Genomic DNA, 26,339 nt, shown 5'->3' with positions numbered 1-26,339 from the left:
CTTTTAGTGCCAATCAGTTAGAATTTCTTGCATTTATTAAGTATCTCAGATCCAAGGGCGTTCCACTGGAGGAGGGAACACGTAAGGATTTGGAGGCACCTGGACCAGTTTACGCACCCCGCGTATATCGTCTTGTGCAGGAGTAGGGATATACTTTTGTCTACTGTACATTTGTACGGATGTCGAGCAGCCAACGTGTCCGAGTCAGGGGTTAATTTTCTGTTTATCGCAATTGATTACATCAGCAATACTTTGTTGAAAGGCGTTGGAGTGCCAGTTGGGCGTGTTTCACTGGCATCACAAATAGCATGGACGTCGTAAGTATCATCCTTAAGCGCGATGCCTAGCCTTCTCCGAGTTGACTTGTCCTTCCTCAGGATGATAGCAATGTGGTCCAAAACTGGCTCCTGCTTTTCGGAACGCCACGCGAATTTCCTTGGACCACCACTAGGTCTGCAGAGATAGAATCTCGACGCGCGCAGATGGCCGATGTCCTAATTTTCGACGTTCTGCTCATGCGTGGTGGAGTTCGTCAACCAGACATGCTTTATCCGCCTACAGACCTACACTCGCTCCGTAAGCTACTGGATGTCATCAATGGCTCGAGTTATGACAGCTTGAAGAAGGACTGTCTGGTATATATCCTCTTGAAGTGGTTTCAAGATGGACGAGAGGCTACTTATGCGGAGGAGAGGTGTATCCCACCGCAGTTTGTGTCTCTTGCAGATGCATATTGGCATCTAGACACTGGCATCCATGTCGAGGTATGTAATCATATCTAACATTATAGCTTCCTTGAACCTCATGAGGGGTCGTTTAGAAAGCAGTTTCAATACTTTCAGATGCCAGGCTCAATAGGGACTATGCCTCCAAAATTATGCAGGCGCTTTCGTTGTCCGAGGATCCACCTCCACTCATCGTGAAATACGTTCGGACCGCCAAGCCTCCGCTCATGGAACCTGACGACATTGATATGTACGCGCTAGCACTGGCCAACTCAAGTCTTTGGGACGCGTGGCAGTTTCAACGTACTTTTCCTGATTCCTCTGAGACGCGCACGCGTCTACTCAATAAGCTCTTAGAGTGGTGTCTTTCGCGTGCGTAAACAGACCTCCTTGTGACCTTGTTGATGTTGAGTGCCTCTAACAGCCAAGCCACGCCCTGGACCGTTGGCACAGCTTGTGGCATTTCCTCTATCTCCTTCGGAACAGTCTCTGCTCCATGCATATGCTCTCAAGCCCCCGCATGACATTCCAACAGCTTCTATTGCCATCGTACAAGACCTCGTTTGCGTTCGACTTGTCCAAAGTGGAGAATATCTAGCGGCCATCAAACTAGACCGCCAGTTTTCTGCCGTAGGGTCTGCTGGTATAGAGGGTGTGAAAGCCGCAAGAGAGAGAAAGAAGATGATGGATGACATCTTGGGGAATATGACATTTGTGGAAAGAACGATGGTGGAGGCCCTGCTTAACCAGCCAAGTACGTCACCTCCGGCCCCGATCCCCCAGGTAGCGAAACCCGCGCCTTCGAAGCCCAGAGCACCTCTAGGTGATCTTAGCATGTCATGGGAGGAGATTCCACCCGCAAGTTCTTTGAATGGGGCTTCCCCTAGTAGAACGAACAGCATTACACCCCGAATCTCCGACAAGCATGCCAATTTCTCTGGTTCTGGTCGTTTTGAGCCAAAATCTTCACTTGCTAGGCCAGCTTCAGGGAGTCTCATCACTTCGCCACCCCAAAAGCCACCTGTCGCATCGCCATTTTCCCAGCTTCCATTGCGCAAACCTGTTGCCGCACCACTTGTCCCCCTCGTGGGCCAATCTGGAATCAAATTTGCGCATAGCAGCGCCTTATCAAAGACTACGTACGCATCCAACGTGCCAAATACATCACTGTTTGAGAAAACTGGCAGTGCCAAACAGGCACCGAATGCGTTCTACAAGCCTCCGCCGGTATCGACTGGAACAACCCGTGCGCTTCCTACGGAAGATGTGCCCACACGTCCTCATCCTCACAGGGCAGACGACATCAGCATGGAATCTGATGACGACAATGCCTTTATCATCCATGAAGATGGTGACGTCAGTGCCATGCCAGATGACATGGATGATGAGCCTGAGCTCGGCTTCTCCGTGTTCGGCAACAGGAGCTCGCCTGAGCAACGCACTCGTGCACCCGCGATTAAGCAGGTAGAAACCAAGAAACGTGCACCTCCAGGTGCATTTTATGACGAAGATGAGGACGAAAGTGATGCTGGTTCCCCTGACAAAAGTACTGTTCCGCGACATCGCGGTGCCAGTCGGCCTCAACCTCGTGCGCATTCACCTAGTCCTCGACGCAAAACCGCCAGTTCCTGGAAAGATAATACCAAAGGCCCTGTTGTCACACAGACCGTACCTGGCTCTTTACTTGATGATGAAGAGGACCAGGACGAAGATGATATCGCTCCCTTGCCGCCGACACGTACGGCTCGTAAAACCCGAACGGGCACCTCAGTCAAAGTCAAACCTATGAAGGAAGAAAAGACGCCTGCGCGCCGGTCGTCCAGGTTGTCAACAACTTCGTCAGTGCTGTCCATGTCACCAGACCCGTCACCGCCTCCTGTAAAAGCGACCAAACCTAGAAAAAGCACACGAACTTCAATGGCGGGTGCTGGCGCGGCCGCTGCGACACGGAGCAGCTCAAGAAGAAAGACCATCAAAAGTTGAGATTGCTGTCGTGTGTTTGAGTGTAGTCGACTTCAAGCTTTCAGTATCTCCATACCCTTCTTATGAATTGCTATACTCATCATGTACTGGTTAACTAACCCTGGAGTTGGTGAAGGTAATTTTGCTTGCGCACACATTTGTATTTACTTTGTTTGCGCGCTTATTCCAGCACGAGGAAATCATCACGAATTTAGTCTCCCACGCAAAGAATATAATGGAATACGAGAAACTAGGCAACTTTTACCAAGATGCCTGTGCACCGGTTGTCGAATCATCAGTGGTTTCCAAGTGTTGGATTAAGGTTTTGCAGTTGTCAATTATCAAAGACGAATGCGATGAAGGATAACACCCCTACTGGAGTCTAGGCAAATAGGTGAAACTTGCCAGAATTCATCAAGACTCCTTCAAGGGGGGCGTTCATAATGAGGTCATTAGATAGATCCACTGCTGCATAACACAGCCAACAGGGCATATATCATTCAGTTCTCCTAGCAGTTCCCGACACTGAAGCTCGTAAGACGATCATAAGCGCTCCCCATCATCGAAATGAGACTTTTGTGCCACCAATGATCAATTCATTAATCACAGGAATAATTATAAAGAACACTCACAATGGCTGTAAACTCTTGATTCCCGTCTTCGATGCAATAACATCGGTCAAGAATGGCAAGAGCGCAGAACCTGCCTGCCCGAAACCTGCTATCCAGCCAATCGACCCTACATTCAGGTTTCAGTTAACTAGTAGTATAAACTTAAACCAGGCGCTCAAAGAAGATGTTGGTCACTGTGAAGCAGTTACGCGGACCGAATACAGCGCAAGAGATCGAAGAACTTCAAACTGCATGCGCATCTTCTGGCGATAATCGGAATTTCTTGTCATAAAGATGCCAAATATCAAAGATTCACGATTGATATCTGGTGAAGATATAACAAAAAAAAATCCTAGATTAGGACAACGCTGAGCAGACGTGGAAAAACACGACAGCATTTCCCGGAGAGGTAGGGCTTAAGCTGTACATGTAAAATAACAATAAGAAAGGTCCAAATGAAGCAGACAGATCATTCACCTTTCAAATGCCCCCTTCCACCCCGGTCTACAACCAATTGTATCACAAAGATGTCATTGAACAGTAAGTGCAAAACCTCCGTCGTAGTCTCGACGAGAAATATCTTTTGTTCCATTCACCGATGCGACGGCCGTTAGAGACTTCAGGTAGTAGTCCACGGCAGACTTAATGAGCTCCTAGTTCTTCTAGTTGTTGTTCGAGAGAAAAGTGAAGCACTTGAGGACGATGACAGTAGCTGGTCATATAGGGAGAAACTAATCAATGCCAGTATCTCAACTCTCGGGTGAGTCTCGTGATGTAGATGACCATCTTGCAGGTTCAGAGATTATCTCGTCGAACGATGTTGCCGCTGAATTTGCGGCTCTCAAAGAGTTGAAAGGGACTGAAAAAGTTCAAAGCATTGGCGAATTTGAAGTGCTCGAGAGAAATGAATTTGATTTTGGCGAGTTGGATCGGATCAAGCAAGGAATTATACCAAAGATAAGGTTGAGCTGACAAACAGGTAGTGCGTGGATAAGCCAGCGCGAACCGCCAGATGCTGAGCAGCTTGATTATCTAAGACAAATGTATCAGGATACGTAACACCTCCCGCCGAAATGGAGTCTGGGCAAATACGTGAAACTTGCCAGAATTCACTGACAGAGAGGATTCATAATGAGATTATTAGATGGATCTACTGCCACATTTAAAACCCTCCACAAGACATAATAACGGAGTATATATCATCCAGTTCGCCTAGCAGTTCTCGGCACTAAAGCCCACAAGACGGTCATGAACACCATCATCGCCACAAGACTTTGTACCACCGATGATCAGTTTATCAAGCACGTGCATAACTATAAGTAACACTTACAATGGCTGTAAACTCTGGATTCCCGTCTTCGCTGCAATGACACCGGTCAAGAATGGCAAGAGCGCAGAACCTGCCTGCCCGAAACCCGCTATCCAGCCAATCGACCCTACATTCAGGTTTCAGTTGACCATACTTGTGCTACTAGACACGACATTACCTGTGACTAGCCACTCAGGGAGGATTCGAACCGTGTGATTCATAGCGATGGGATACATCGGCCCCAAAACCACACCAATAATGGAGATCGCAACGCCTCCACCGATAAGCGAAGGCACCAGCCATACGATTAGTTCCAGCCCAATTGCGAGGATGGCGTAAATGAACAAAACGCGACGTTCCCCAACCTGTAATCTTTAGTATCTATGTTGCATGCTATGAATAGGATAGAGACTTGCCTTTTTGTTCACCCACAACAGACCGACACGGCCAAGCATGAGACCTATTTGAAAATAAACAGTCGATCCCCTAGCATACTCGGGAAACCTCACCTCCAAAAAAACCTGATGATATATATCCCGAACTTGAACCTCCACCGCGCACGTCGATTATGTACGTCACCATCCAGCCTGAGCAAATCTGGGTGAGCATGCTCTCAACTCAAGTTGTATACTTACCACCTACAGTGACCTCCACTCCTACATATATCAAAATAAAAAAGGCGAGGAGGTGCACTTCTCTGAGCCGAAATATCTGGCTGAACTGGCTCTTTTCATCCGTCCCCTTTGCGCCTGCTGGCTGCCCAATCTGAGCAAGGCACTCTGTGAAATGCTCAACCATCTTCTCAATGATATAAGTGCTTGCCATACCATCCTGTGTTTTCAGCCTAAAGACTACAATCAACGATACAGTGTTTATGAGCGCAATACCAAGGCTGCACAGGTAGTGAAATGACCAATGCGGAAGCTGAGCAAATTGCGTTGCAACCAAAGGGGACGACAAAGCGCCAGCACCTGGAAAGTGAAAATAGAAACATTCATCATGTTGCACCGCCATGGGAGAGGTATAACACACCGTATACCTTTCAATAGAAAGATGAATTGAGAGTTCACGGACAAGAGAACACTTACCGCATGCAAAATCCCCATTTTCGTCTCGGGGTTATCCTTCAGACTGGCCACATAACCATTCGATTGTGCATCCTGGTTTCAGGGTCCATCCGGGCAGTAAAATCCATTGCATTTGTGTGACTTACCTGTAGAGCCATGCCAAAACCATTGATTGCGTAACCTAGCACGAATGCAGGAAATGGCAAGGCACCCGCCTCTATGGCGTATGCTATAACTTGACACGCAGATCCTGAGAAATGATAAGGCGATTGTGATCTCTGCTTGCAATTATCCGCCCTCACCTAACACAATCACCTATACCACGGAGCGTGCCTTAGATATCATAAAAAATCAAAATAGATGAACTTACCTTCCCGAAACCGAATCTGCCATTTAGATATAGGTTTGCAAATGCTCCAGATAGGAATCCCTATCGAGTGACTCAGACTCATGGGCGAATCGTGCACACTGCAGTGAAACCTTACAACACATGCGAACACGAATACCAGGGATACGACAGTGAAATTCAACTATAGGAGGTTAAATTTGAAAGAGAGACGTAGGTGTTTGAAACCACCTACGCCATAGACTTTTTGTATCCGGGGGAGCAGCGGACCGGTTGTCCCATCATTCCATCCGGCTAGGTACATCGACCCACAAGCTGTCGCGAATTGCACTTGTGCGCGCAGCCGTTGACGTGCCGGTTGGGCTTTTAGGTCAGAAACAGATGCTGCTCTCGAATCACTTGCAGACGACGCCGCTCGCATTTCAATTCGTCCACTGTGTTTGTCACTGTCTTCAAGATTGTGGTGAGGGCCAATTGTCGAATGATGAGAGACCGTTTGATCTTCGCTGACTGTCGTCGTCTGCATAATAAGTTCTGGACGTATGCGTCAACTACAACCTTTGTAAGAAATTCTAAGAATGTTCTTAGATCCAAGGTTATGACTCGGAAACGAAAATTGGTGGTTGAGTGCGTTCGAGGAAGCGATAAAGGAGATTCTGATAAGGGCGTTTTGATCTTCCTCTAAAAGATATCACATTGCCTACTCGGAAGAGCTGCGAGTGAAAATCCCAAGCCACGGCGCCCGCAAAGGGCTCTAGGCTGTTGTGGCATTGATCATGCGAGTGAACTTGTCATAATTGTTAATAATCATTCTATAAGCTAGTACGTAAACAAGTGTAGAACTTACGGTACGATGCCAGAAGCACGGTGTCGCCTGAGCTCAGACAAGCTCTTTCCCACCGCTGCTTCGAGTGTATTGGGGTGGACTGCCAGCCTGTCTGGCCGCTGAGGGCCAATATATGATCGCCGATTCGAGCCTACGTGTAGCTCAGATCTAGCAGGCAAGCACGTGTAAAAATTCAATCCCAGCTCATTCAATAACTCACAACAACGCAGTCTACACTCGAAATAGAGTTGGGAAGGAGCCTCCGCCGCGGTTAAGCTGTTTTTCTCCTCGCTCATCGACTTCTAACGCAACACGTCAAGTAAGAGGCCTCTAAACTGGGAGTGTATTGCTTTAGAAAAATTCACCCATCCAACTTGAAGTTGTCATGCAAGACTTTTTCTAAAATGGTGTACCAGGAGGTCTATGGTACCACGAAGAATTTTCAGCAACCTTTTTTCTTGTTCGACCATGAATCTGATGCTGCGAGGGACATCGAAGGATCCACTGTTCATGGGCATTCAAGCGATAGAACAGTACGTAGTAATGCCGATGGTGAATGATATGTTATCATTTGAGTATCCTTTTTCAATTTCAGTGCTGCAGCAGTATTATGAAGGTGTTGTTTTGCTGAACATGATGTCTTTACTTTCCGATTTGATTGTGTGCCGGCTGAGTATGGTATGCCACATAGTAGATGAACTTTTCGTTGTCTACTTCATGCCCTTGGTGTTGTGGAAGCGTGGCCAAGTGATCCGTACCCTGCAATATTTTTGGCTGAAGATTAGACGCAGTGGTCCGGGAACATGGCAGCAAACCACCAAGGATGGATAATATTTACTCCAAAGTTAAATTCGTAGATCACGAGCACACACTTCTGCTTACACCGGCCCGAGTACTCAGTACACGGCAGCCTTCCTATTAAACTTTATCATACACCCTATGTGCACTTCAATTGGGACGACGCGAATTTGAACACAGCGCCCACAGCACAATCATAAGACACAGTATCCCGATCAATCTAAAAAAGAATGTGAGGTGTGACATGCATCGTTATTATGATACGTACACAGGCTGCAGGGATTGTATTCCTGATTTTTGCGCGATAGCACCCACCATAAACGGGATCATTGCAGAGCCTGCCTGCCCTACGCCTGCAATCCAACCAAGGCAACCTATGTCCCAGCAATTCGTGAATTAGAAAAATTGTTACTGTTTGAGACATACCAGTGAGTAACCAGCGAGGAAGGACGCGTCCTGCATGGTTCACCATAATTGGATACAACGGTCCCAACAACACGCCAACCACGCTGACAGCGATTGCATCTCCTACCAAAGATGGCACGAACCATACAATTAACTCGAAACTATCAGAAATGGATGTATCAGTGATGATAGAACAAGCACACTTCCATTACTAACATGATAGCCAGCACGGAATATATGAACAAGGCCAAGCGTTCTCCGACCTATTGGGTCCTAAATTAGCAGAAATCTTCATTCAGCATAAATCGAGCAATCTACCTTTCTATTAACCCATAGCAAAGCCACCCGCCCAATCATGAGACCTACAGAATAGGAGTATGAGTCAAAGTCCATCGACGAGCACTATCGCATACCGCCGAAAAAACCACTAGCAATATAACCAGATGAGGGCCCCCCATCTCTGACACCAATGATGTAGGTGACAATCCAGCCTTTTCAGATCGTCAGATAATATTAGAATTATTGTAGACGATCACAAACCGCCAAGAGTAACCTCGGCTCCAACATAGATTAGAGTGAATGCTGCCAGAAGATGGACATCTTTGTTTCCGAATATCTGCCTGAGATGACTGTGCTCGCTTGCATTGTTATTTTCGTGCACGATGCCTATCTCAGAAAGACATTCTGAAGAATTGGAATGATCTCAGAAATCAAGCAAAAACGTGTTATGCGTATTATCCTTACCTGCCTGGGGCTTCAATCGGAAAACTATAATCAAGGCGATTGTATTGGTGATCGCAATTCCAAGGGATGTCAAGTAATGTAGATTCCAATGACGTAGATGCGAAAATTGAGTGGCAACCAGAGGCGATGAGAGTGCCCCGGCACCTATGAGTTGTGAACATCAACTTTACGAAAAAAAAAAAATGATGGTAAAATTACCATATGCTACATAATTCGAGAGTAAGTGGGTGAATAGCCTACATAAAAATACCTCCTACATACCTGCCATGAAAAAGCCCATCTTCGCTTCTGCATTTTCTTTGAACAATGCAACATAGCCGACTGAATTTGCGTTCTGTGTCACCAATTAGTAAAGGTGAATCATGATAAACAAATATATCTGCCTGCAGAGCTATTCCAATTCCGTTAATGAAGTACGCAAATACAAACACGGGAAAAGGGGGCCCCGAAGAGTCGATACAGTATCCCAAGACTTGACATAGGGAACCTAGAGTGCGATAAATTGAGAATCGTGCCGGCCCTCGATATCAGTGGCAGTACCTAGAACCATCACCTTCCGAAAAGTCAGCATCGTCACATAAGATGTCCAGTCTATATGGGCGTACTTTTCCGAATCCTAGCTTCTCAGCAAGAATCACATTAGACACGGCGCCCGTGATAAATCCCTGTTTAGCCCACAGACGATGAGAATTATTATCGGTCCAGAGTTTCGTGTATAAACTGACCACGCAAGCGAAAACGAAAATCAGAGACACAACAGCATATCCAACCTAGAAAATATATCAACAAGCAGTTATGGTACAGCACACAAAAGATGCACCCCATAAACTTTCTGAATCCTCGGCAACAGAGGGCCATTTGATCCATCATTCCAACCCTCCAGATAGACGAACCAACAGAGTGTCAAAAACTGAATCTTCTCTCGTGTTCTTTGTGCTTTGCGTGTAGCTGAAAGTACCGATGGACTTTCTAAATCATAATTCTGCTTTTCTAATGGAGTCACGGGCGAAAGTTCGACGATGTCTGCCGCATCGCCCTTCGCAATATCAAGCTTGCAGGGCGGCCTAGGCGACGTTTGACATGTCGATGCGTCCCCAGGGGTGAGACGCGTCTCGTCTGAGGTAAAGATGGGGTAAGTTGTAACTGATGAAAGTGACATTTGACGAAGAGAAAATGAGAAAGAATGGGACTCACACTGCGTACACCCATATATACGCCAACTTCTTATGAGATCAAGTCAATTGGAGTCTCGGACAAATGGTCCGCTCCTTTACATACTCAAAAATAACGAGCATGTAATTTCGACGTTCATCGGTGCTCCTCGTATCCGAAGTCTCAAGTCGTGCCACTTCACTAGTGTGGCCCTATAATTGACCTGAACTTGATTGTGGCTTGTTAATTGTTAGCCGTTCGCGACACGGGCCAGAAAACTAGAAACATGAACCCAGGCGTGACCGTGACATGATTGGCTTCTGAAACGCGAATTGTTCAGCCGTGGAACATACCACAACGGTAACTAAGTTAACTGCCAGTGAGTGTCTCTAATTTTCTATCCGAAATCAGAGCTTACTCTCCAGTACTGTGTCCATCGGACAAACTTTACGCACACCGCAGATCTTGGAACTACGCCTTGACGTTAACGTTTACGTGATGCCTACAAAAGGGAAGCAAAAACATCTTTATCTCAGTCTGCACATGTCATTTCTACAACGCCGTATAGTAAAGTAGGAGAAAGCGCGTAATATCTCGGTCCAGACTTCCGTTCGTCCGAATTCGGTTTGATAAGCTTGCGCGCAGAGGATACAGGTTCAGTAATTATTGGCTCCATTAACCTTGTCCTTGAGTTGTCCAATAAACTGTTGATAGCTCGGTAAAACATCGGCACGATCTTGAATGAGACAGCTGAGGGCCCAGAGCCTCAAAGGGGGCTCGCCGTCCTCCTTGACGACGTAGAGATGAGGATAGTAAACGCCTCTGCGCATCTCGCGGATTTTCTGAACGATGGCATTGACCCGCTGTGAGAAGTCATTGTCAAGAACAGGAAGTGTCGTCTGATCGTAAGGGGTATATCAGCAACATGAAGAAAGCAACTCGCAAGACAATAATATAATCACCTTGCCGCCACGTAGCACTTCATAATTCGGAAGGTTGAAGACATCCATTACGAGTTGTGGTACAGCATCACGGCCTATCCACAAGAATATTGTCTGACCATCCTCGATTAGGTACAAACCATGCCTCTCCAGCCGTTCCGAAGTGAGGGGCAAAGGGGTCGGCAAAATTACACCTTGCTCACCCACTGTTCCAGCCTGGAAACAATGTTAGTGAATATTGAACTCGAATATCCAAGCTCAACCTACTTCGGGTTGCATGTTGTGCAGCGAAAAGAACGTGGGATGAATGTACGGGATGAGCGTTTGAGAAGGTAAGGTGGTCAGCAAAGCCTGGGCATAGGCCCTGAGATCGGGAGGAATTTGCGCGCTTTGGCGAATACCGACCTACATAGCAGAGCGAGTCAGGTCACTCGTGACAAAACGATGTGACGAACTCACATTCTTCAGCAGTCCAAGAACCAACACAGGCAGCATTCTCAGGTTCTCCGAGATCGCTAGTTGGGCATTCGCACCTGCACCTGCGGATGTCATACTGCTCTTGTAACTAGACAAGATCTCCACCAGCCGCTGATGCACTGCATCACGAGCATCCTCTAGCTTGTGGGTAAGTGAACGTTCCACGGCCTTGTTCGCTAGCAGGGTTGCGATTGCCACTTGGTCAGCAGACGCGAAAACCTCCGTGAGGCTGTTAGTTGTGGGCAACGCAAGTGTAATAACACGAATACGCCGCTCCCCATGACACGTCGTGTGTAAGACTGCAGTTTGCATGACTACAAAGGGTTGCGTAAGGGTGTCCTCAATCTGGATCTCGATGGCGTAAGACTGATCGGTGGGTACGGCGGGCATGGCCAGAAGGTCAGTGGAGCGGACGAAGAAGTTTCCGTGGAACGAAGCCATGCGCAAACCTTGATTGCATCGATGAGCATTGATAGCGGCAACGTAAAAGAATCCCTGACCTTTCGAAGCACGGACACGCATAACGGCTTCTAACATGATGGGCATCGCGAGAACCTCACCAAACTCGTGCGCAAATTTAATGGCATCTTCGGACCGAGCAGCATTAAATGCAGGATAGAAGTAGGTTTGACCGGAAGTATAGTGTGGGAGACAAGCTATTGAAATACATTAGGTGGACTTGGGGTGAAGAGAATGATGGGAGGTCCACGAACCGAGACTGGCAACGTCCTGGTATGCAGCGCTGAATAGGAACATGTCCACCGATACCTGGGCACGAGAGCACTCGATGGCGAATGTCTTGTAGAAGGGTGAAGCAGCTTGCAACAGGCCTGATTCCTACAAGAGATTCATCAGCTATAATATAATTGGCAACATGAGCAAAGGCTTACTTTGGAAGTGCCCAAAATTTTGAGATCTTCACGGTTTTTGAGGGAGCCAGCGCCAACGTTTGGCAAGGAGGATGAGAGTACTATAATTTTGCCACCAATAGGAGCCTAGAAACAAGTCAGCAACTGCAATGCCTTTCCATTCGGAAACTGACCATCAGCTTGAAGCCAGCTTGCAATGCAGGGCCCATAGCACTTCCAACAGTGTGATTATCCTGGAACATGTCATTGATCCTGCCAAGAAGTAACTCCAGCGACTGACGCGCTTCCGTCAAGTTTATGAGGAGGTCGGTAGGTTTCGGCAAAAACACGTCATCAACGTCCGAAACAACGAGCATAGTCGATTCCGTCGTCCCGGGCTGCAACAACACATGAGCACGAGACCTCAGAGGTTTATAAATAACCAACAGGCATAGAGAAGAAATAAAGAGAAACGTCGTAGGCGATAATGGCGACTTTGGTGCGCTCGTCCTCGTTGGGTATGCGATCAAGGTTCTCAAGAATAGTACGTGTCGCCGTTGCCACCATGCCTATAGGAAGATATCACGAAGCTGGTACTTCACCAACCGCAATGACTTACCTGACTGCACGGCGGTATGGCTCACATCGATAAGAATCACATACACAGCCGGCTGTGGTGGGCGGACCATGTACTCTGTGGGAGCAACAAATTCGACGACGGAGTGGTTCAGTTCGTCTCTAGCCCACCGATCTCCAGGCTGACTCCGTATCTGGTCCCAATCAAAGAGCTGAGGGACCTCATTCGACATGCTGCACATACAACACCGCCAACTATGATGGATAATAGGTCAGCATACTGCATAAATCTCAGATGCATATCAAACTGACCGATTGCCGTTGTCGATAAATTGAACATAAGGATTTATATACGTCCTGCACCGTCTGCATCGTGCGATCACCGTATCGGTTACAACAGGTACCGGTGGCTCGCCCTCCTTCAGCGTTCGGTAGGGGGTGATAATCAGACCCAACGGAATCTTGGACTTGTTCAGCATCGAAGATGTGGTCGGAATGGCATTGACGGTGCACCGCTGGTACGATGGATCTGCATTCGCGTACGGTGATGTTGTTATGCACGCGTTCACAGGCAACCTAATCTCGGGAGGAGGGCGAACCAGCTCACGAGGGTCTGGTGGCGACGTAAGTAGATTGGTGGTAGTGAGATGCAGCGACTTCTGCCCCATCCCCATCTGCCCGAATTGATCTGTGAGATGGTGAATTGGCGCATTAGGTGGATGAAACGTAGGTTCCTGGCCAAACCCAGGGGCATTAATGTACTGGGGCTCCGGTAGGGGTGCGTAGTATGATGCCTGCGGGCCTTGCTGCTGACCCGCGAAACCCCCCTCTGCCGCGAGTCCTGGAGTGAAGAGCTGAGCGGTGGCTGCCGACTGCTGCTGCTGTGGTACACCAAGTGCGCCATATTGGTCTCCAAGGGCATCGCCCGCGCCGTAGTACGCTTGCGTCTGTCCGGCGGCGTATTGGCGACGCTTACCGTGATGAGTTGTGGATGGGGGAGGTGACACTGACGGTGCATGGTCTATCGGTTGAGCTGGTGGTGTCGGTATCTCCCATTGGCTGCGTCCAGTAGATGCCTCTGCAAGAAAAGATATTGGTGAATGCCAATGATCATGCAAGTCACGCACGGATGAAAAGATATCTCTGGCTAGTAGGATCCCTACAAGTATTTCGTCAATAAAAGTGTAGAAAATTAAAGCTGACAGGTCTAATACCATTCCGCTGTCCAGCCAGGAGGAAGCTGCTGAGAAGGAGAAGCCATGGACGTGAAATCGATCGATTTGAGAGTTATAGGTCACAGCAAGTGTTGGAAAGGATTTTGTTACAACGACACGTAGCCAACACGAACAAACAACTTTCTGCCTGATAGAAAGTCTTCAACAAAAAAGTCAATTGCATGCTGTAATTATCTAATGTAATTCACGAATAGGTGCTTGACACGCGAGTACTATCGTGGGGCTTTGGCAGATCTTTTCTTTTCTAGTCTGCTTAATAGCACTCCCGTACATTGCTCAAGTGCATTCGTTTCCTCTACCTTGGCATCTGCGCAACCAGCCCATCTGACCTTGAGGTTGTCATCCACAAGATAGACGTATCCGATGTGTTTGTTTACCATACCAAGGTGCTCGCGCACGAATTCCATGTTTTGACTCGACACCAAGTATGTCGAATGTAGTTCTTGGGGGACCGACTTGGCTATCGATGAAAGAAATAGCGACACGAGAAAGGACTTTAGAAGGTTTTCTTGCAAGTTTATCTGCACATATTGGTACATGGGGTTCGAGAGATATCTCTCATTTGTCGGTGTCGTGAAACCATTCACGTGTATCTAAGTATGCTCAACGCCGAGAAAAACATTCAGGAGACATCAACATACCTCTGACATCCTGGCTAGACAACATGGATATAACAGAGATACGACCTTCACACATACTGGCGGTATGTTTCTTAGATTTCGTATCCAGACTCGACCCGACAATGTTTGGGAAATAAAATGCTTTCTGGATCACATTGTCAGTCTCCTTGCCATCATGAAGAATGATGGAACATACATCCTCGCGGATCATCACATTAGGTGCTATCCACGTCTTACCACCGTGTCTCCTCGTTGCATTGAGATCAGTAAAATAGCCCTTCGTGGCTTCTTTCACCCTTGCAAGCAGTCAAAACAACTTCAAAACATATCAATTGTAACCAACTCACAGGTGCTCTCTTTGTGCCAAACGCGTCTCCTGATTCATAAGCTCCTCCCTGGTGTCCGCCCATGTTTTCAGGACAGGCAAAGGTCTCTCCTTCACACCGAGTGGGCGCTGCAGGAACGGCAACACTGTCAACTCATCGGCAGTTGCCTTCGCTGACGGTTTCTTTTCCGCAGTTCCATCACTTCCGGAAGACAAATCTCTTTTACATCCTGGATGCTGAATAAACCTGCGTAAGGTAGCTGTTTCTTGCCACCGTGCATGGACAAGTGCGCGGACAAGCATTTGGTGAAAAGTAAAGATTCCTAATCAGGAAGTGAAGGGTTCTATATCACGTGAAGGTATATAAACGGGATGTCGCGTTCTCCGTTTGTTGATTATCATCCCTTTATCACAAACCACCACCAATCTCATAGCCGCTCAACTCAACTAGTGCTATCAATGGTATGCCCTTCTTTTGTATCAACTAGAGCAAAATATAATTTGCGTAACTTCTTAGTCTGGCAAGGGTCAGTGGCTTTGGGAATTTTGGTCGGCTCAAGTTTAACACGGTGTGGTATACGGTACAGGAAAAGCTGGCAAATCTTCTGGCGGAAAAGCTGGTACCGAAGGGAAATCGCAGTCACGTTCTGCAAAGGCTGGTCTTCAGTTCCCTGTTGGCCGTGTTCATCGTCTTTTGAAGAAAGGCAACTATGCCCAGCGTGTTGGCGCGGGCGCTCCAGGCAAGTCGAGTCCATCTCAGATAAATCTACCTGGTCTAACACCGAATAACTACAGTCTACCTTGCCGCGGTTCTTGAGTACCTTGCCGCTGAGATTCTCGAGCTTGCAGGCAATGCCGCCCGTGATAACAAGGTTGGTGAACCCTCTGTCTCTTGAATGCCATGAGCTAATAATCGCCACAGAAACAACGTATTGTGCCCCGTCATCTTCAGTTGGCCATCCGAAACGATGAAGAGCAAGTTGTTCTCCTATCTCCAAGGTTCGGTGACTCTGACATGACTTAGATTGAACAAGCTCCTGGGTGACGTAGTTATCTCACAAGGAGGAGTAGTCCCCTTCATCAACCCTGAGTTACTGCCTAGCAAATCAAGGTATGCTGCGTGTTGTATGTCTGTCCATTCAGACCTGACATCTTTTACAGCAAAGGCAAGAAGGAGGGTGCAAGCCAAGAGGCGTAAATTTCTGTGTATCTTACCCTTATACACTTTTTTATTACATTCGATCTTCTTGTAGTATTTGCATATATATTTGGTCGTGTTCTGGATGTACTTTGCGAGTGACCATTGACGTCAGACGATGCGTGTTTGTACTTGTTGAATTTACAAGGCACTATACTACTTACTATCTCCACTCGTTCGACAAGACGGCTCAGATTTCTGCGTAGGTCAGAGCTGAAACAATGGCTCGGCCTTGGTCTTTCAGTCGGCGGGAAATAACGCTCGTTCTATTCTCCGTCATGATTTTTTTGGTCTTCTACAACTTCGATGCGACTTCGGACATTTTTTCCAATCCTAACCTGCCTGGCATATCCTCAAATCCCACCGTTGATGGTAGTCTTGACATGGACATATATGGGGACTGGGTATCCGACGACAGACGCATATCCAGCGTCCATAAGCAGCAAGAAAAGGAAGGAGCTTCAGAAGGAGATGTGTGGCTAAAGACCGAACGTGTATCTGAGGCGCAAAAACAAGTCATCTTCGGAAACATCGGTGTTAACGATGGCTTCATGCGCTGGGGCGAAGACATTCCTGAGACTCGAATAGTGAAGCATGTCGCTGGTATGTGTGCTGCAATTGCTTATCGACATGCATGATACTGATAATATTGCCTATCGCAAACTCTGTAGGGTTCTCGATCATGGACAATGTAATGATGTGCAATGGCACAATTTTTATTGTGACGGATTCTCCTTTAAGCTTCCCTTCGTTGGGTTCCATTGCATCTTCTGCTGACAACTCGCACGAAGCTCCGCTTCCAAGGGAATGGGATATGTTGTCGATTGAGCAAGCCAGTGATATACTTGGTTCATACGGTGGATTGTGAGTGTCGCACGTGTACTATTTTGAACGCTCTTAATGTCAACCAGTATTCAAGGCACGAGTTGGTTATCGTATGCTGCAATTCCGAGTTTGTCAACACCTGCATTTCCATGAATTATGTCCTCATATAACATCTAGGCAACTACACACTTTTTTCGCTATGGAAGACCCATAGCTCTCTGAACACCTCAACGTCTTCAGACCCTTTCCGTCCGCCACGACGACTATTCTTCCCGAACATTCCTACTTTCGAAGGAATACAACCCGACCTTAATGGACCCATCGTTAGACGTCAACGTTCGGACAGTGGTTTTCATCCATATCTTCCCAAGGCCGCTTTTCCATTACTCGGGCTGATGTATAAAGAAGATTGGGAAGATTATGCGCTTATGGAAATGCCTTTCGTTTTCGAGAGGCTGGTTGTTGCCGACTTTGGTGCAGCTGCACGTTCAACAAGCGATGTACCTCCATTCTCTCTTCCACTTGTTGGCTTGGATGCGCCAAAGGAATGGTGGGAGCCAATTAGGCAGAATCTCGCCAAGTTCTTGTATGTAAACCACCATACACAAAACCTCAACAGCGGACAGGAAAAAACAGTAGTCACTTACATATCTCGACAAGATGCCATAAATGGGTCAAGGCTAAGGAGTGCCGACCACAATGCGTTGGTCAACGCTCTTGAGACGTTGCACGAAAGCAACGACTTCGAGGTCAAAATAGTCTCTTCAGAGGGACACTGGGCGGAAAGATTGTCAGCCGTCGCTCAGTCTAATGTAAGCCTGTGTCACTTGTAAAGTTATTGCACTACGACTGACTTGCATGAAGGTCATTCTGGGTGTTTACGGAGATAGCCTCGCTGACAGCGTGTTTATGAGGCCATCAGGACACTCGGCTCTCATGGAATTCTTTCCTTCTGATGTCTTCACTCGCGAAGCAGAAACGGCGGTCCGTTCCTTAGGCATTCACTACATCGCCTGGTGGAATGATCGGTATGCTCTGCCTTTTTTCTTCTTCGATGCCTCATTTCATCCATCCATAGGCGGTTCGAAAATGACAGTCTTCCACCTGTTGCTCCAGGGAGTGACCTTGCTCAGGAAATTCAAATCGACCCTGCCGCAGTCGTGCATGCCATCTTAGAAGTGGCCACTCGCACGTAGATATAGCCCCGGTCGAACTTTTAATCATATGTCGTCATCATCGTTGTCGAGTGTATCACTGTGACTTCTGGACAAGCTCGAAATGCTTCCGGTGACTCTATTCCTATACAATTAGTCTTCACTTGCTCAAGCAGGTGGAGCTAAACCCCTTTATGGCTTTTCATGACAATTTACTAGCAGTATACACCGTAACTTATTTACTCAGAGGAACGCAAAGTAGTGTAACTCTTAGCTTGAACTCCTTGACCGTCGATCAGTCCATCATATATTGAATGTGTGATACGTGTACTTGTATTTTGCGAGTTGGGATCATGCGTCGAATACTCCGTAGTCAAGTTGCAGGACGTTCAGCGTCGGTAACAAAAGCCGAATTCTAAGGACACTTTTTTACTATGGTACACTTCCGACTGGTAATACTTATCGGTCAGCAGTGCGCTAGTGCTCACCCCGGCAGTACTAGTCTTCATCGTATAATGAGCCATTTCTCCTAGTCTTGCACTCCTTATTGTGCCCGTCCTCAAAGTCAGGTGCACCGGACTAGCTTGATGAAGGTTGAGGGTGTTCCAATTCCTCTGGCTCCTCGACCACATTCGCGGTGCAGTCCATAACCTCCATTCCTTCAGTGCAACAAAAACCAGGCACGCCTAAGGGTGCAGTATCAGGTTCATAGCGAGCCTCTGCAGTAGACCGGAATATAATCTGGAACTCTCGAATCTGCTGCAATGAGCCAACGCCTGGTAAACCGCCAGGGCTGATGTGCGGATCTGATTGTGGAAGCATGGGAATGCCGTCATGCGGTTGTAGATGTAGATCCACAGAAGCGGTGGGTTGGGATGGAGTTGAGAGAATAGAAGAGTTTGGGTGGTGTTCATGATTCTCCGGGCTGGGTAGTCTGGTTTGGAAACTAGGTGGAGTTGTTGGATAGGATGCGCCGCGCCCCAAAATACTTGCCTCGGCGTTTGTTTGAGAGCGGCATGCAGGACTACTCGGTGGAGCCAGAACAACTCCTTCAGTCTCTGATCGAGGGGGATCTTGGACAAACCGAGCTTTGCTCATCCAGATGAACACCATGATTCGCTTGCCAGCGTCAGCCAGATGAGTTGGTAGTTTCAGGCCAATTCTTGCAAGTAGCACTATTGGCATTCGCCACCAGCGATCTCCTCCATACTTGGCCCGAACGATGCCGTACAAGATCATTGCAAGTGCGACCGTTATCACAGAACCAACAACGGCTCTGGTAGTTTGATCTCCGGGTGTCCACCAATGGAGGGAAAATGCCGCAAAGAAGAAGATCATGCTGACATATTTGAATAAGGGCATTCATCTAGTATATTAGGATAGGGACTCACCCCCACATGAGCAACGTTTTCGGGAGGCTGTAAATTATGGCCAGCCTTTCAAGTCTGCGTTCTTTGTCGCCGAGTCCTGATAGAAAAACTTCCTAATAGATTTGCTGTGAGAATCATTGTGATCATGATTTGTAGTTACTGACCGTTTGGAGGACCGTGCCCAATTGGCCTACAGTTCGATTATGCGAAACAAGTAACAAGCCGAGAATCATACTTCCCAAGCTTGACACAAGAGACATGTAACTTGCCACCTGAATGGGGGATCTACCGCCCACATCAACGCTGTTGATAGCGAGAAACCCAACATTGGCATTGAGTAAGACAGTGGCCTGGTTCAACATCAGTTGCACGCGCGACACAACAATGAACAAGTAGATTGACCAAAAGAGTGGAGTCCTGAAGCTGACCATTCAGGTTTAAATTGAATGCATTCCACCGATCTGAGGAAGGCGTGTTGTCGACAAATATCGTGTGCAGTTCTCGGACTAGAGCCATAGGATCCAAAAACAAAAAGGGTGCGATAGTAACTATCAACAACGATGGTGTGTATGGATGGACTGTTTGTTCAAATGCCAGTCTCACACAGTTCTCCCCATGAGAGTTGATAAAGTGATTGCGACCTTGAAATTTTGCATAAATGACAGCTAGAAAGACGAATGATAAAGCACTGACTGAATGCGTACATGATCCGGCCTTGGAAATAGTCAACATCGAGACAAGATTGAGCTCAATGTTACATTACCAATAACAATGGCAGCGTGACATCGCTCCATGCTCTGGTCCTCAGGGGGATGGACTTGGGGAGAGAGAGTATGAGCACACGAAATTCCACGAGGGTGTATCAACGTAACGCACCTTTGATTTTATCTATGAGAGAGATATAGTCTCTGGTTTCGATAACATCGAATGGTGCAGTAGAGTGGCGGGAGGTTAGGTGGTCTGTTGACCGCAGCCTGACAATTAAATCACGTTCACGAGTGTAAGAAAGTACTAACCGCATTCAGCATATATCAACATATCCTTCACCTCATCAACAAGGTTTGCTGTAATTGGGCACAGGCAAGGGAAGTAATCGCAATGTTTCCTAGAGTGTACGTCGGTTAACTTGCACAAATATAGAACCAACAAAACGCACCAATATTGTGCTTGGATGGCAAGCCCTGAGTTCAAAAACCAAGACGAATTGTCAAAATCAGGAACAAGTACTAAGAACCACGAACTGCGCACGTATGTGTGAAAGATTTTCCACGCCATTACATTCTGAGAGAATATCCTTGGTAGGGTACTCGTCCAACCAGAAGAGGCATCTATCACGATGGTTGGCGAAATAATAGCAACAAACCACTCCATCGGCATCGGTGGAAACCTTCGGCTCGATCACAAGGTCCACCTGCGTCATGTCAAGCTCAAGGTGCTCACTTTCATTACAGAGTGAATGCAGCAAGTTATCCATGAAATGTCTGATGTCACTGTATATCGCTTTGTCGCAAATATTCATTTGTGTGAATGTTCGCTGTTGATTGTAGCTGTGACTCAGACATCAGCATTCAATGATACATGAACTTGACACACTCTTTCTACGTTCACAAAGTAGCGAGAACCTTGCGGGTGCACGAGCGTAGTCCATCCTGGTGGTACAACCGCGCTTGAAATATTTCAGGTGATGTAACAAATGATGGAAACAAAGCTTACTCGTGCATGGGAAATTTCACTGTCATGGCAGGGACTACGATTTCGGACGGTAAAGAACTCCTTTGAACAACTTCAGCTCTGCAGTACAATCAATGCAGGGGATGATCGCTACTGACCTTGGTGTATACCTTTCATGGCGCCTGACTTCCTCTGCAACCAGGAGGCCTATTGGCAAGATGGCATCTGGGCCTGATTGCCCTGAACCCGGTTGCTCTGGACCCAATTGCTCGTGACTGTAGGGCGAAGCAACGTTGTGACAGCTTATAACCGGATCAGATACTGGTGTAGCGCGGTTGAACACATCTAAGGGAACATCGACAGGGTCCGTAGGTCTACGGTGGAGATCTCCGACGGAATTATAGATCGTGACCCGGCGAGAACGAACTCGTTTCGTGTAAGTTGCGTATTTCGTCGGACTCTCTCCCATACTCAGAATCAAACTCGTTGCATCTGGCAAAGACATTGACGTATTCTCTCGTACTATCTGTCTTGAGGGTCGAGAACTTGTTTCGTAAGGGAAATTTGAAGCAGATGGTGGCTCTCTTGCAACTTCCTGTATTTCACAAGGAGGCAAAAGACTGGAACAAGTGTATGGACCCTCTTCGACGATGTCCATTGCGAGAGGTCGCGGGATAGCCCCCCGGGAAATATGAGGTTGGGTGGTCGGCCTCCTAATTCCGGGCTTTAAACGGCACGTAGTAAATCGACAGAGAAAGACCAAGAAAATAGATAATGAACTCGCAGAACGGCGAGAAAGCCGTAAAAGCCATTTGCGAAATGCTCTGAGAATATGGACGAGGAATCGGGGTGTCATCACGGTGGTCGGTAGCTGCGTAGCAACGCTCAAAGTTGGGACATTATCGCGGCTGCGGCACACGCGTGGCCCCCATACACCCTCTGAGGTACATAGCGCTAACTTACATAGTCATCTGACTTCAGACTATTTGAAGGAGCATATAGCGCCGGGATTGCCGAGAGACGCCTAGATAATGACTTGAGGTTAGTTGCTTTGAGGAATGTCTAAAATTCTCGTGTTCTACTCAATCGGTGAGCAGAATTGAGGTTCGAGCTCGAGCCTACTCCTCGCTGAGACTTGAGTGAGTGGCAGAGGATTAGTGGCGGTATCATGAGTCGATATAGTAGAAGGCGGGCTTGCCAGCGTTCAAAGAAGATTCTAGGCTAGGCCTTCAGGAACAACGAATAACGAGTTTTAATTGGCTGAGGCAGATAGATTATGTAATAAGATCATCGTCGCCCAATTAAGTACTAGACAACGCCTCCGGTTGATCTTAGGACTGGGTAGTCGACATCGTCTTTTCTCAAAAACTCAGACTAAGTTAGTGGGGGGGATATTAATGGAAGAAATTATACCGCACTCAACTGCGGAAACGAGATTGTTATTGTTCATTGTTCTATTTATCAGCGCACTGGTTTGAGTTTCGTTGGCTGTTCGAATCCTACCTTCACCCGCAGACTCGTAGCAGCCAAGTGATCGTACAACGCGTTTAAAGTTGAATCTCAACACATTTTTTGGATAATGCGGAGTCACATGTATTGCTAGCTTCATCACCGTCTTTACCAGATGACACCTCCCTTCGTGAACTTCATATCAATCATAACACTGAGTTCAATAACTCTTCGGATAATATTAGTAGTTGAGGCCGGAAGTAAAATCTATGCAAATACATTATTTAAGTATATGGTCTAATATTACAGACGTGATTGAATCCCTTTGAGTCACATCGAACCCCCCTGTCTTACCCCAAAAAAATCAATGAAGACCCTTTAATTCCCTGATTTAAGCTCGCGCTCCTCGCTTTCCCTGCGCCATGATTCACCCTTGTGTAGCACCAATAAAACAAGTAACTCCATCACAACTAAGACGACAGCCCACGCCGTATACAAGCCCCCATCTCCTAAAGCATCCTGCGCGGAGAGCGGACTAGCATCAGAATCTACGAGTTACAACATGTATCAAGGAAACTTACTTGGAGCGGTACAGCAACCAAAACCGAAACAAAAGCTAGCGATCCTCGGAACGAGCTGTTGGTCGCCACCGCTGGACATGAGCGACCAGGGTTGGCATCAACGAGGTATGCCAATGTACTAGTATACATCCATCTAGAGGTATCTGTCAGCGCAAATGCAAGTGTAAATAATTGGTCTACTGACATGGAGGCGAATCCAATAAGTACGAGCATGATGCAAACGACGGCGATGTTGACATGCTTTTCGCACACCCAAGCATAACCTATGACAAATGGAGGTAGCCACAACATTGCCAGCTTCGAGCTCTCTAAGCGCATCTTCGGAAGACGTCAATCAACAGTCTTCGTGCGGGAGTATGAGATATTTACCTCGGCGTGCCACTTTCCTCCGTTCGCCTTCGTCATTTTCGCAAGCACCCGATCGGACCAACGTCCACTAAGCACACTGCCAGCGATACTTCCTTCATGGAAAATTAGCCACCTATCATAATCCAGTGTGTGAGGATCGCCTTACCTACGCCCAAGCAAAGCAAAACCAAGCCAATGGTAAATGCTGAACAACCGTAAGTATTGGCGAGAGTGCGAGAGCACGTGTATGAAAGACAGTAGGTAAATCCGAAGACGAGTCCTTAACCCAAAGTAAAGTCAATAACAACTTTACAGGAGGCCCGACTCTTCACTCACCATTAGCGATAAGAATGACAAGATTGTTCTTGCGCGACACGATTAGAAAGCATGGCGGAAATGGGTTGATGTCCCTGAATGATAGTTTGACATCGTCCAGCCCCGGCGTAGAAGTTACCACTGAGGCACCGTCTGTGACATTTGGCATTTGGACCTGCTTCTCGATGTCCTTGGCTTGGGTTTGGTCCTTGCTGGATTCGTGTCCGTTCATGATAGACCCGTTTGGACTCTGAATAGCTTCTTTGGAGTTGAGAAGTCGTTGTAAAGCAGAGCAATACGTGAGACTCCGTTCACGTCGGTATGTATCCTTGAACAGGATGAGGAAGGACAAGAAGATGACAACTTCACAGATCAGCAAGAAGTAGAAACTTGCGCGCCAGTTGAAGGCCTGTGACAATGAACCACCAAGTATAGGGCCGATTGCAGGTCCTAACAGAGGTGCAGCAAAGAAGATACCCATCGTGGTCCCTCGTTCATGAGTATCGTAAATGTCAGCTAGGGTCGCAGCTGAAATAGCCATGACAGCACATGATCTGCAGAAGGGAGAGTCAATCAGTGACCAAGCCTTTTTGCATAAATGCTCACCCCGCAGCTTGAACTGTTCGCATGCCGATCATCACCTCGATGCTCTGGCAAAGTGCTAACGCAACACTTCCTACCATGAATAAAACCGAAGCCACCAAATAGACAGGCTGTGATAAACGAAATTCGCATTCATTAAGTATATCAAAGGGGTGTGCCTATCATAGACCAACCTTGCGGCCTTTAATTTCACTTGCAGCGCTCCATATCAGAGGAAAGTTCCCCTGGATGATCAGGAACGCCGCCAATGTCCAGCTAATCTGGCTGCTTGTCGCATGTAGATTGTCTTCTATCAACAAATTAGAGGCTGCAAAACGATATCAATATCAAACAATTCATTGTGAAAAGACGTGCAACAAACGATTTTGAATGTTAGAAGCCGATGCAGACACCATTGTAGCCAGTGACACAATGCACAAAGTTGCTGTCTACAGATGGTACAGCGTCAGGTTAGTTACAAAGTGCATGGTATGATACACGTACTTTTCTAGCAGAACTCCACTGACGGGGGTCGTCACTAACTGCGACATGTTCTATGTCGATTGAACTAGTCGCGTCTGTGGACGACTCGACATCTGCGTCTTGATGTAGCGTTGGGGGTTGGGACACAGAAGGAGCGGTGACAATAGCTGGACTAGCCATGAGTCAAAGATTGAAAAGATGAGACAGGGGAGGTTTGCAGCCTCTATCCCAAGGAATGCATGGCTTCTTATACAGTCAAGGGAACGCTGTGACTTTACAAGGTGAGTTTTGCTCGCCGAAGGAGGTCGCGATACCGGGACGGACCGAGTACGTGTATAGACTTTTTCGTGAAGTGATGACGATAATATTCCGGCTACTCGCGTGGCACATATGTCAGAGATTACTCCGGATGAAGCTGCTCCCTGTTCCGAACGATGTGAATTAATTCCGTCTGCCGTACATGAGTCTCATTGGTCAAGCAGCTACTAGTATATTTCTTTCCATTGGAAGCTCGAGCTTTAAAGTTTGAACTTGAAGTCGAGTGAGTACAATCATGATAAGCCTTGTCCAGTAACCCTATGTTGGTATGGTACGCACCTTGTGGCAGAGAAGAGAAGCAGCGATTTCAGTCAGCCTATTCGCATGGAGAATTGGCTTCGTCTGAACCTATGAGTTTTTACTAATATTAACGCTCTTGACCAGTGTAGCTTGCGGTGAGTGCCAGAATTAGCTGACTCCGGCAGATGCTGTCAATTACATATTAATAAACATACGTACAGCATTCGGTGAAAGGAGAAAAGGGATGCCATAAACAATCAACCTGAGATTATGGTGAAAAAATACAGATCGAGCACGCACACTTTCTACACGTTTTTCTTGTATGATCGAGCTCCTCGATGAGCATGTAATCTTATCATCATCGAGAAGATTCGGCAACTCCCAGGGCCTGTATCTTTCTTTCGAGTTCAGTATTCCGAATTGCCTAGATCATAAAATATGAAATGGGGCAAGAAGGGTCGCCATTGACAGGACAAAAAATGGAACCGAAAGGGATAATGGTCAATCAATGTCGAGCCAAAACCCGAAGAGATGCTGGGTCACCCCTCGGACGATACTATTATGTGAGAACAAATTTGGGTAATCTGATGGATGACGGAATGAAGAAAAAGCCTAGGCGAACGCATCGACTGAAGCGGCTGAGGTTGGTTAGGTGCAATAACGTGGCTGTGTCACAAGGCCTGTATTCCGAAATAGATAGACTCGACTTATGTTATTGGACCCCGCAAATGGCTTCACCCTCGGATTATCATTTTTTCAGTACAGCGCACAGCACGCCCTTCACGCTCGAGTGATTTCTGCATCCTGGATTTTATCTTCTTCCTTGACCTCGCACCCT

At 47.1% G+C, this 26,339-nt stretch overlaps 9 protein-coding genes across 9 annotated transcripts; 3 read left to right on the top strand and 6 right to left on the bottom strand.

Moving 5' to 3' along the window:
* The first annotated feature begins 294 nt into the window (after positions 1-294).
* Positions 295-2,981, top strand: EDB93DRAFT_1200748 (nuclear pore complex assembly-domain-containing protein). Its single transcript, XM_041450938.1, has 4 exons — positions 295-317; positions 378-764; positions 821-1,097; positions 1,150-2,981. The coding sequence occupies exons 1-4, from the start codon at positions 309-311 to the stop codon at positions 2,706-2,708; spliced, it is 2,232 nt and encodes a 743-aa protein (XP_041311163.1). The 5' UTR covers positions 295-308; the 3' UTR covers positions 2,709-2,981.
* Positions 2,982-4,282: 1,301 nt separating this feature from the next.
* EDB93DRAFT_1326117 (MFS general substrate transporter) lies at positions 4,283-6,994 on the bottom strand. Its single transcript, XM_041455052.1, has 14 exons — positions 6,868-6,994; positions 6,256-6,807; positions 6,160-6,204; positions 6,045-6,104; positions 5,977-5,989; positions 5,821-5,924; positions 5,696-5,767; positions 5,640-5,646; positions 5,243-5,578; positions 5,117-5,194; positions 5,024-5,067; positions 4,786-4,972; positions 4,629-4,734; positions 4,283-4,570 (listed from the first exon to the last, which is right to left on the bottom strand). The coding sequence occupies exons 2-14, from the start codon at positions 6,544-6,546 to the stop codon at positions 4,498-4,500; spliced, it is 1,416 nt and encodes a 471-aa protein (XP_041311162.1). The 5' UTR covers positions 6,547-6,807; positions 6,868-6,994; the 3' UTR covers positions 4,283-4,497.
* A 741-nt stretch (positions 6,995-7,735) lies between these two features.
* On the bottom strand, positions 7,736-10,150 carry EDB93DRAFT_870210 (MFS general substrate transporter). The gene is made up of 15 exons (XM_041457762.1): positions 9,614-10,150; positions 9,519-9,563; positions 9,399-9,458; positions 9,334-9,346; positions 9,177-9,280; positions 9,055-9,127; positions 8,992-8,997; positions 8,794-8,937; positions 8,590-8,733; positions 8,463-8,540; positions 8,368-8,411; positions 8,266-8,312; positions 8,071-8,210; positions 7,913-8,018; positions 7,736-7,864 (listed from the first exon to the last, which is right to left on the bottom strand). The coding sequence occupies exons 1-15, from the start codon at positions 9,950-9,952 to the stop codon at positions 7,795-7,797; spliced, it is 1,413 nt and encodes a 470-aa protein (XP_041311161.1). The 5' UTR covers positions 9,953-10,150; the 3' UTR covers positions 7,736-7,794.
* A 259-nt stretch (positions 10,151-10,409) lies between these two features.
* Positions 10,410-14,336, bottom strand: EDB93DRAFT_869743 (Sec23/Sec24 trunk domain-containing protein). Its single transcript, XM_041457761.1, has 13 exons — positions 14,002-14,336; positions 13,915-13,946; positions 13,100-13,865; positions 12,831-13,042; positions 12,659-12,780; positions 12,406-12,609; positions 12,254-12,358; positions 12,077-12,200; positions 11,864-12,019; positions 11,346-11,812; positions 11,154-11,291; positions 10,908-11,102; positions 10,410-10,844 (listed from the first exon to the last, which is right to left on the bottom strand). The coding sequence occupies exons 1-13, from the start codon at positions 14,046-14,048 to the stop codon at positions 10,602-10,604; spliced, it is 2,811 nt and encodes a 936-aa protein (XP_041311160.1). The 5' UTR covers positions 14,049-14,336; the 3' UTR covers positions 10,410-10,601.
* On the bottom strand, positions 14,235-15,270 carry EDB93DRAFT_1079224 (ATP10 protein-domain-containing protein; the record flags this gene model as incomplete). The annotated part of the gene is made up of 4 exons (XM_041445444.1): positions 14,235-14,615; positions 14,671-14,787; positions 14,839-14,938; positions 14,990-15,270. 4 exons carry the CDS (start codon positions 15,268-15,270, stop codon positions 14,235-14,237), a joined length of 879 nt encoding a protein of 292 aa, XP_041311159.1.
* An 89-nt stretch (positions 15,271-15,359) lies between these two features.
* Positions 15,360-16,323, top strand: EDB93DRAFT_1125808 (histone-fold-containing protein). The gene is made up of 7 exons (XM_041448731.1): positions 15,360-15,429; positions 15,485-15,494; positions 15,555-15,707; positions 15,763-15,839; positions 15,890-15,942; positions 15,992-16,078; positions 16,129-16,323. The coding sequence occupies exons 1-7, from the start codon at positions 15,427-15,429 to the stop codon at positions 16,163-16,165; spliced, it is 420 nt and encodes a 139-aa protein (XP_041311158.1). The 5' UTR covers positions 15,360-15,426; the 3' UTR covers positions 16,166-16,323.
* A 63-nt stretch (positions 16,324-16,386) lies between these two features.
* On the top strand, positions 16,387-18,186 carry EDB93DRAFT_1247012 (uncharacterized protein; the record flags this gene model as incomplete). The annotated part of the gene is made up of 6 exons (XM_041452525.1): positions 16,387-16,768; positions 16,837-17,029; positions 17,077-17,117; positions 17,168-17,802; positions 17,855-18,018; positions 18,069-18,186. 6 exons carry the CDS (start codon positions 16,387-16,389, stop codon positions 18,184-18,186), a joined length of 1,533 nt encoding a protein of 510 aa, XP_041311157.1.
* A 258-nt stretch (positions 18,187-18,444) lies between these two features.
* EDB93DRAFT_869500 (uncharacterized protein) lies at positions 18,445-22,144 on the bottom strand. The gene is made up of 14 exons (XM_041457760.1): positions 21,344-22,144; positions 21,228-21,287; positions 21,108-21,180; positions 20,955-21,048; positions 20,671-20,842; positions 20,531-20,619; positions 20,391-20,474; positions 20,278-20,331; positions 20,208-20,228; positions 19,917-20,155; positions 19,750-19,864; positions 19,679-19,704; positions 19,536-19,627; positions 18,445-19,483 (listed from the first exon to the last, which is right to left on the bottom strand). The coding sequence occupies exons 1-14, from the start codon at positions 22,039-22,041 to the stop codon at positions 18,724-18,726; spliced, it is 2,577 nt and encodes an 858-aa protein (XP_041311156.1). The 5' UTR covers positions 22,042-22,144; the 3' UTR covers positions 18,445-18,723.
* An 868-nt stretch (positions 22,145-23,012) lies between these two features.
* Positions 23,013-25,123, bottom strand: EDB93DRAFT_1078851 (major facilitator superfamily domain-containing protein; the record flags this gene model as incomplete). Its single annotated transcript, XM_041445412.1, has 10 exons — positions 23,013-23,153; positions 23,216-23,348; positions 23,400-23,533; positions 23,585-23,676; positions 23,730-23,843; positions 23,900-24,432; positions 24,485-24,591; positions 24,655-24,788; positions 24,843-24,909; positions 24,965-25,123. The coding sequence occupies 10 exons, from the start codon at positions 25,121-25,123 to the stop codon at positions 23,013-23,015; spliced, it is 1,614 nt and encodes a 537-aa protein (XP_041311155.1).
* Positions 25,124-26,339: the final 1,216 nt, after the last annotated feature.

This window comes from Suillus bovinus (genome assembly GCF_016758785.1).
Source record: "Suillus bovinus strain UH-Sbo-P2 chromosome Unknown EDB93scaffold_8, whole genome shotgun sequence".
NCBI classification, from domain to species: Eukaryota; Fungi; Basidiomycota; class Agaricomycetes; order Boletales; family Suillaceae; genus Suillus; species Suillus bovinus.
The sequence above is the reverse complement of the archived record's forward strand: the minus strand, read 5'-3'. Positions and strand labels throughout refer to the sequence as shown.

What these genes read in the sequence shown, in the direction of transcription:
- EDB93DRAFT_1200748 (XM_041450938.1), top strand. An exon ending in ACACTGGCATCCATGTCGAG is followed by an intron (nt 765 to 820) that starts GTATGTAATCAT and finishes GGGGTCGTTTAG; the next exon opens with AAAGCAGTTTCAATACTTTC. An exon ending in CTTAGAGTGGTGTCTTTCGC is followed by an intron (nt 1,098 to 1,149) that starts GTGCGTAAACAG and finishes TGCCTCTAACAG; the next exon opens with CCAAGCCACGCCCTGGACCG.
- EDB93DRAFT_1326117 (XM_041455052.1), bottom strand. Translation starts at nt 6,546, where the DNA reads ATGCAGACGACGACAGTCAGCGAAGATCAAACGGTCTCTCATCATTCG. An exon ending in TGTTGTGGGTGAACAAAAAG is followed by an intron (nt 4,973 to 5,023) that starts GCAAGTCTCTAT and finishes TAAAGATTACAG; the next exon opens with GTTGGGGAACGTCGCGTTTT. An exon ending in CCCTGAGTGGCTAGTCACAG is followed by an intron (nt 4,735 to 4,785) that starts GTAATGTCGTGT and finishes ACCTGAATGTAG; the next exon opens with GGTCGATTGGCTGGATAGCG.
- EDB93DRAFT_870210 (XM_041457762.1), bottom strand. Translation starts at nt 9,952, where the DNA reads ATGTCACTTTCATCAGTTACAACTTACCCCATCTTTACCTCAGACGAG. An exon ending in AGCCGAGGTTACTCTTGGCG is followed by an intron (nt 8,541 to 8,589) that starts GTTTGTGATCGT and finishes CGATCTGAAAAG; the next exon opens with GCTGGATTGTCACCTACATC. An exon ending in TGCTATGGGTTAATAGAAAG is followed by an intron (nt 8,313 to 8,367) that starts GTAGATTGCTCG and finishes AGGACCCAATAG; the next exon opens with GTCGGAGAACGCTTGGCCTT.
- EDB93DRAFT_869743 (XM_041457761.1), bottom strand. Translation starts at nt 14,048, where the DNA reads ATGGCTTCTCCTTCTCAGCAGCTTCCTCCTGGCTGGACAGCGGAATG. An exon ending in CCATACCGCCGTGCAGTCAG is followed by an intron (nt 12,781 to 12,830) that starts GTAAGTCATTGC and finishes ATCTTCCTATAG; the next exon opens with GCATGGTGGCAACGGCGACA. An exon ending in AAGCTGGCTTCAAGCTGATG is followed by an intron (nt 12,359 to 12,405) that starts GTCAGTTTCCGA and finishes ACTTGTTTCTAG; the next exon opens with GCTCCTATTGGTGGCAAAAT.
- EDB93DRAFT_1125808 (XM_041448731.1), top strand. An exon ending in TGTTGGCGCGGGCGCTCCAG is followed by an intron (nt 15,708 to 15,762) that starts GCAAGTCGAGTC and finishes GAATAACTACAG; the next exon opens with TCTACCTTGCCGCGGTTCTT. An exon ending in TTACTGCCTAGCAAATCAAG is followed by an intron (nt 16,079 to 16,128) that starts GTATGCTGCGTG and finishes CATCTTTTACAG; the next exon opens with CAAAGGCAAGAAGGAGGGTG.
- EDB93DRAFT_869500 (XM_041457760.1), bottom strand. Translation starts at nt 22,041, where the DNA reads ATGACACCCCGATTCCTCGTCCATATTCTCAGAGCATTTCGCAAATGG. An exon ending in GCCATCCAAGCACAATATTG is followed by an intron (nt 20,620 to 20,670) that starts GTGCGTTTTGTT and finishes CGTACACTCTAG; the next exon opens with GAAACATTGCGATTACTTCC. An exon ending in AAAACGTTGCTCATGTGGGG is followed by an intron (nt 19,484 to 19,535) that starts GTGAGTCCCTAT and finishes CAAATATGTCAG; the next exon opens with CATGATCTTCTTCTTTGCGG.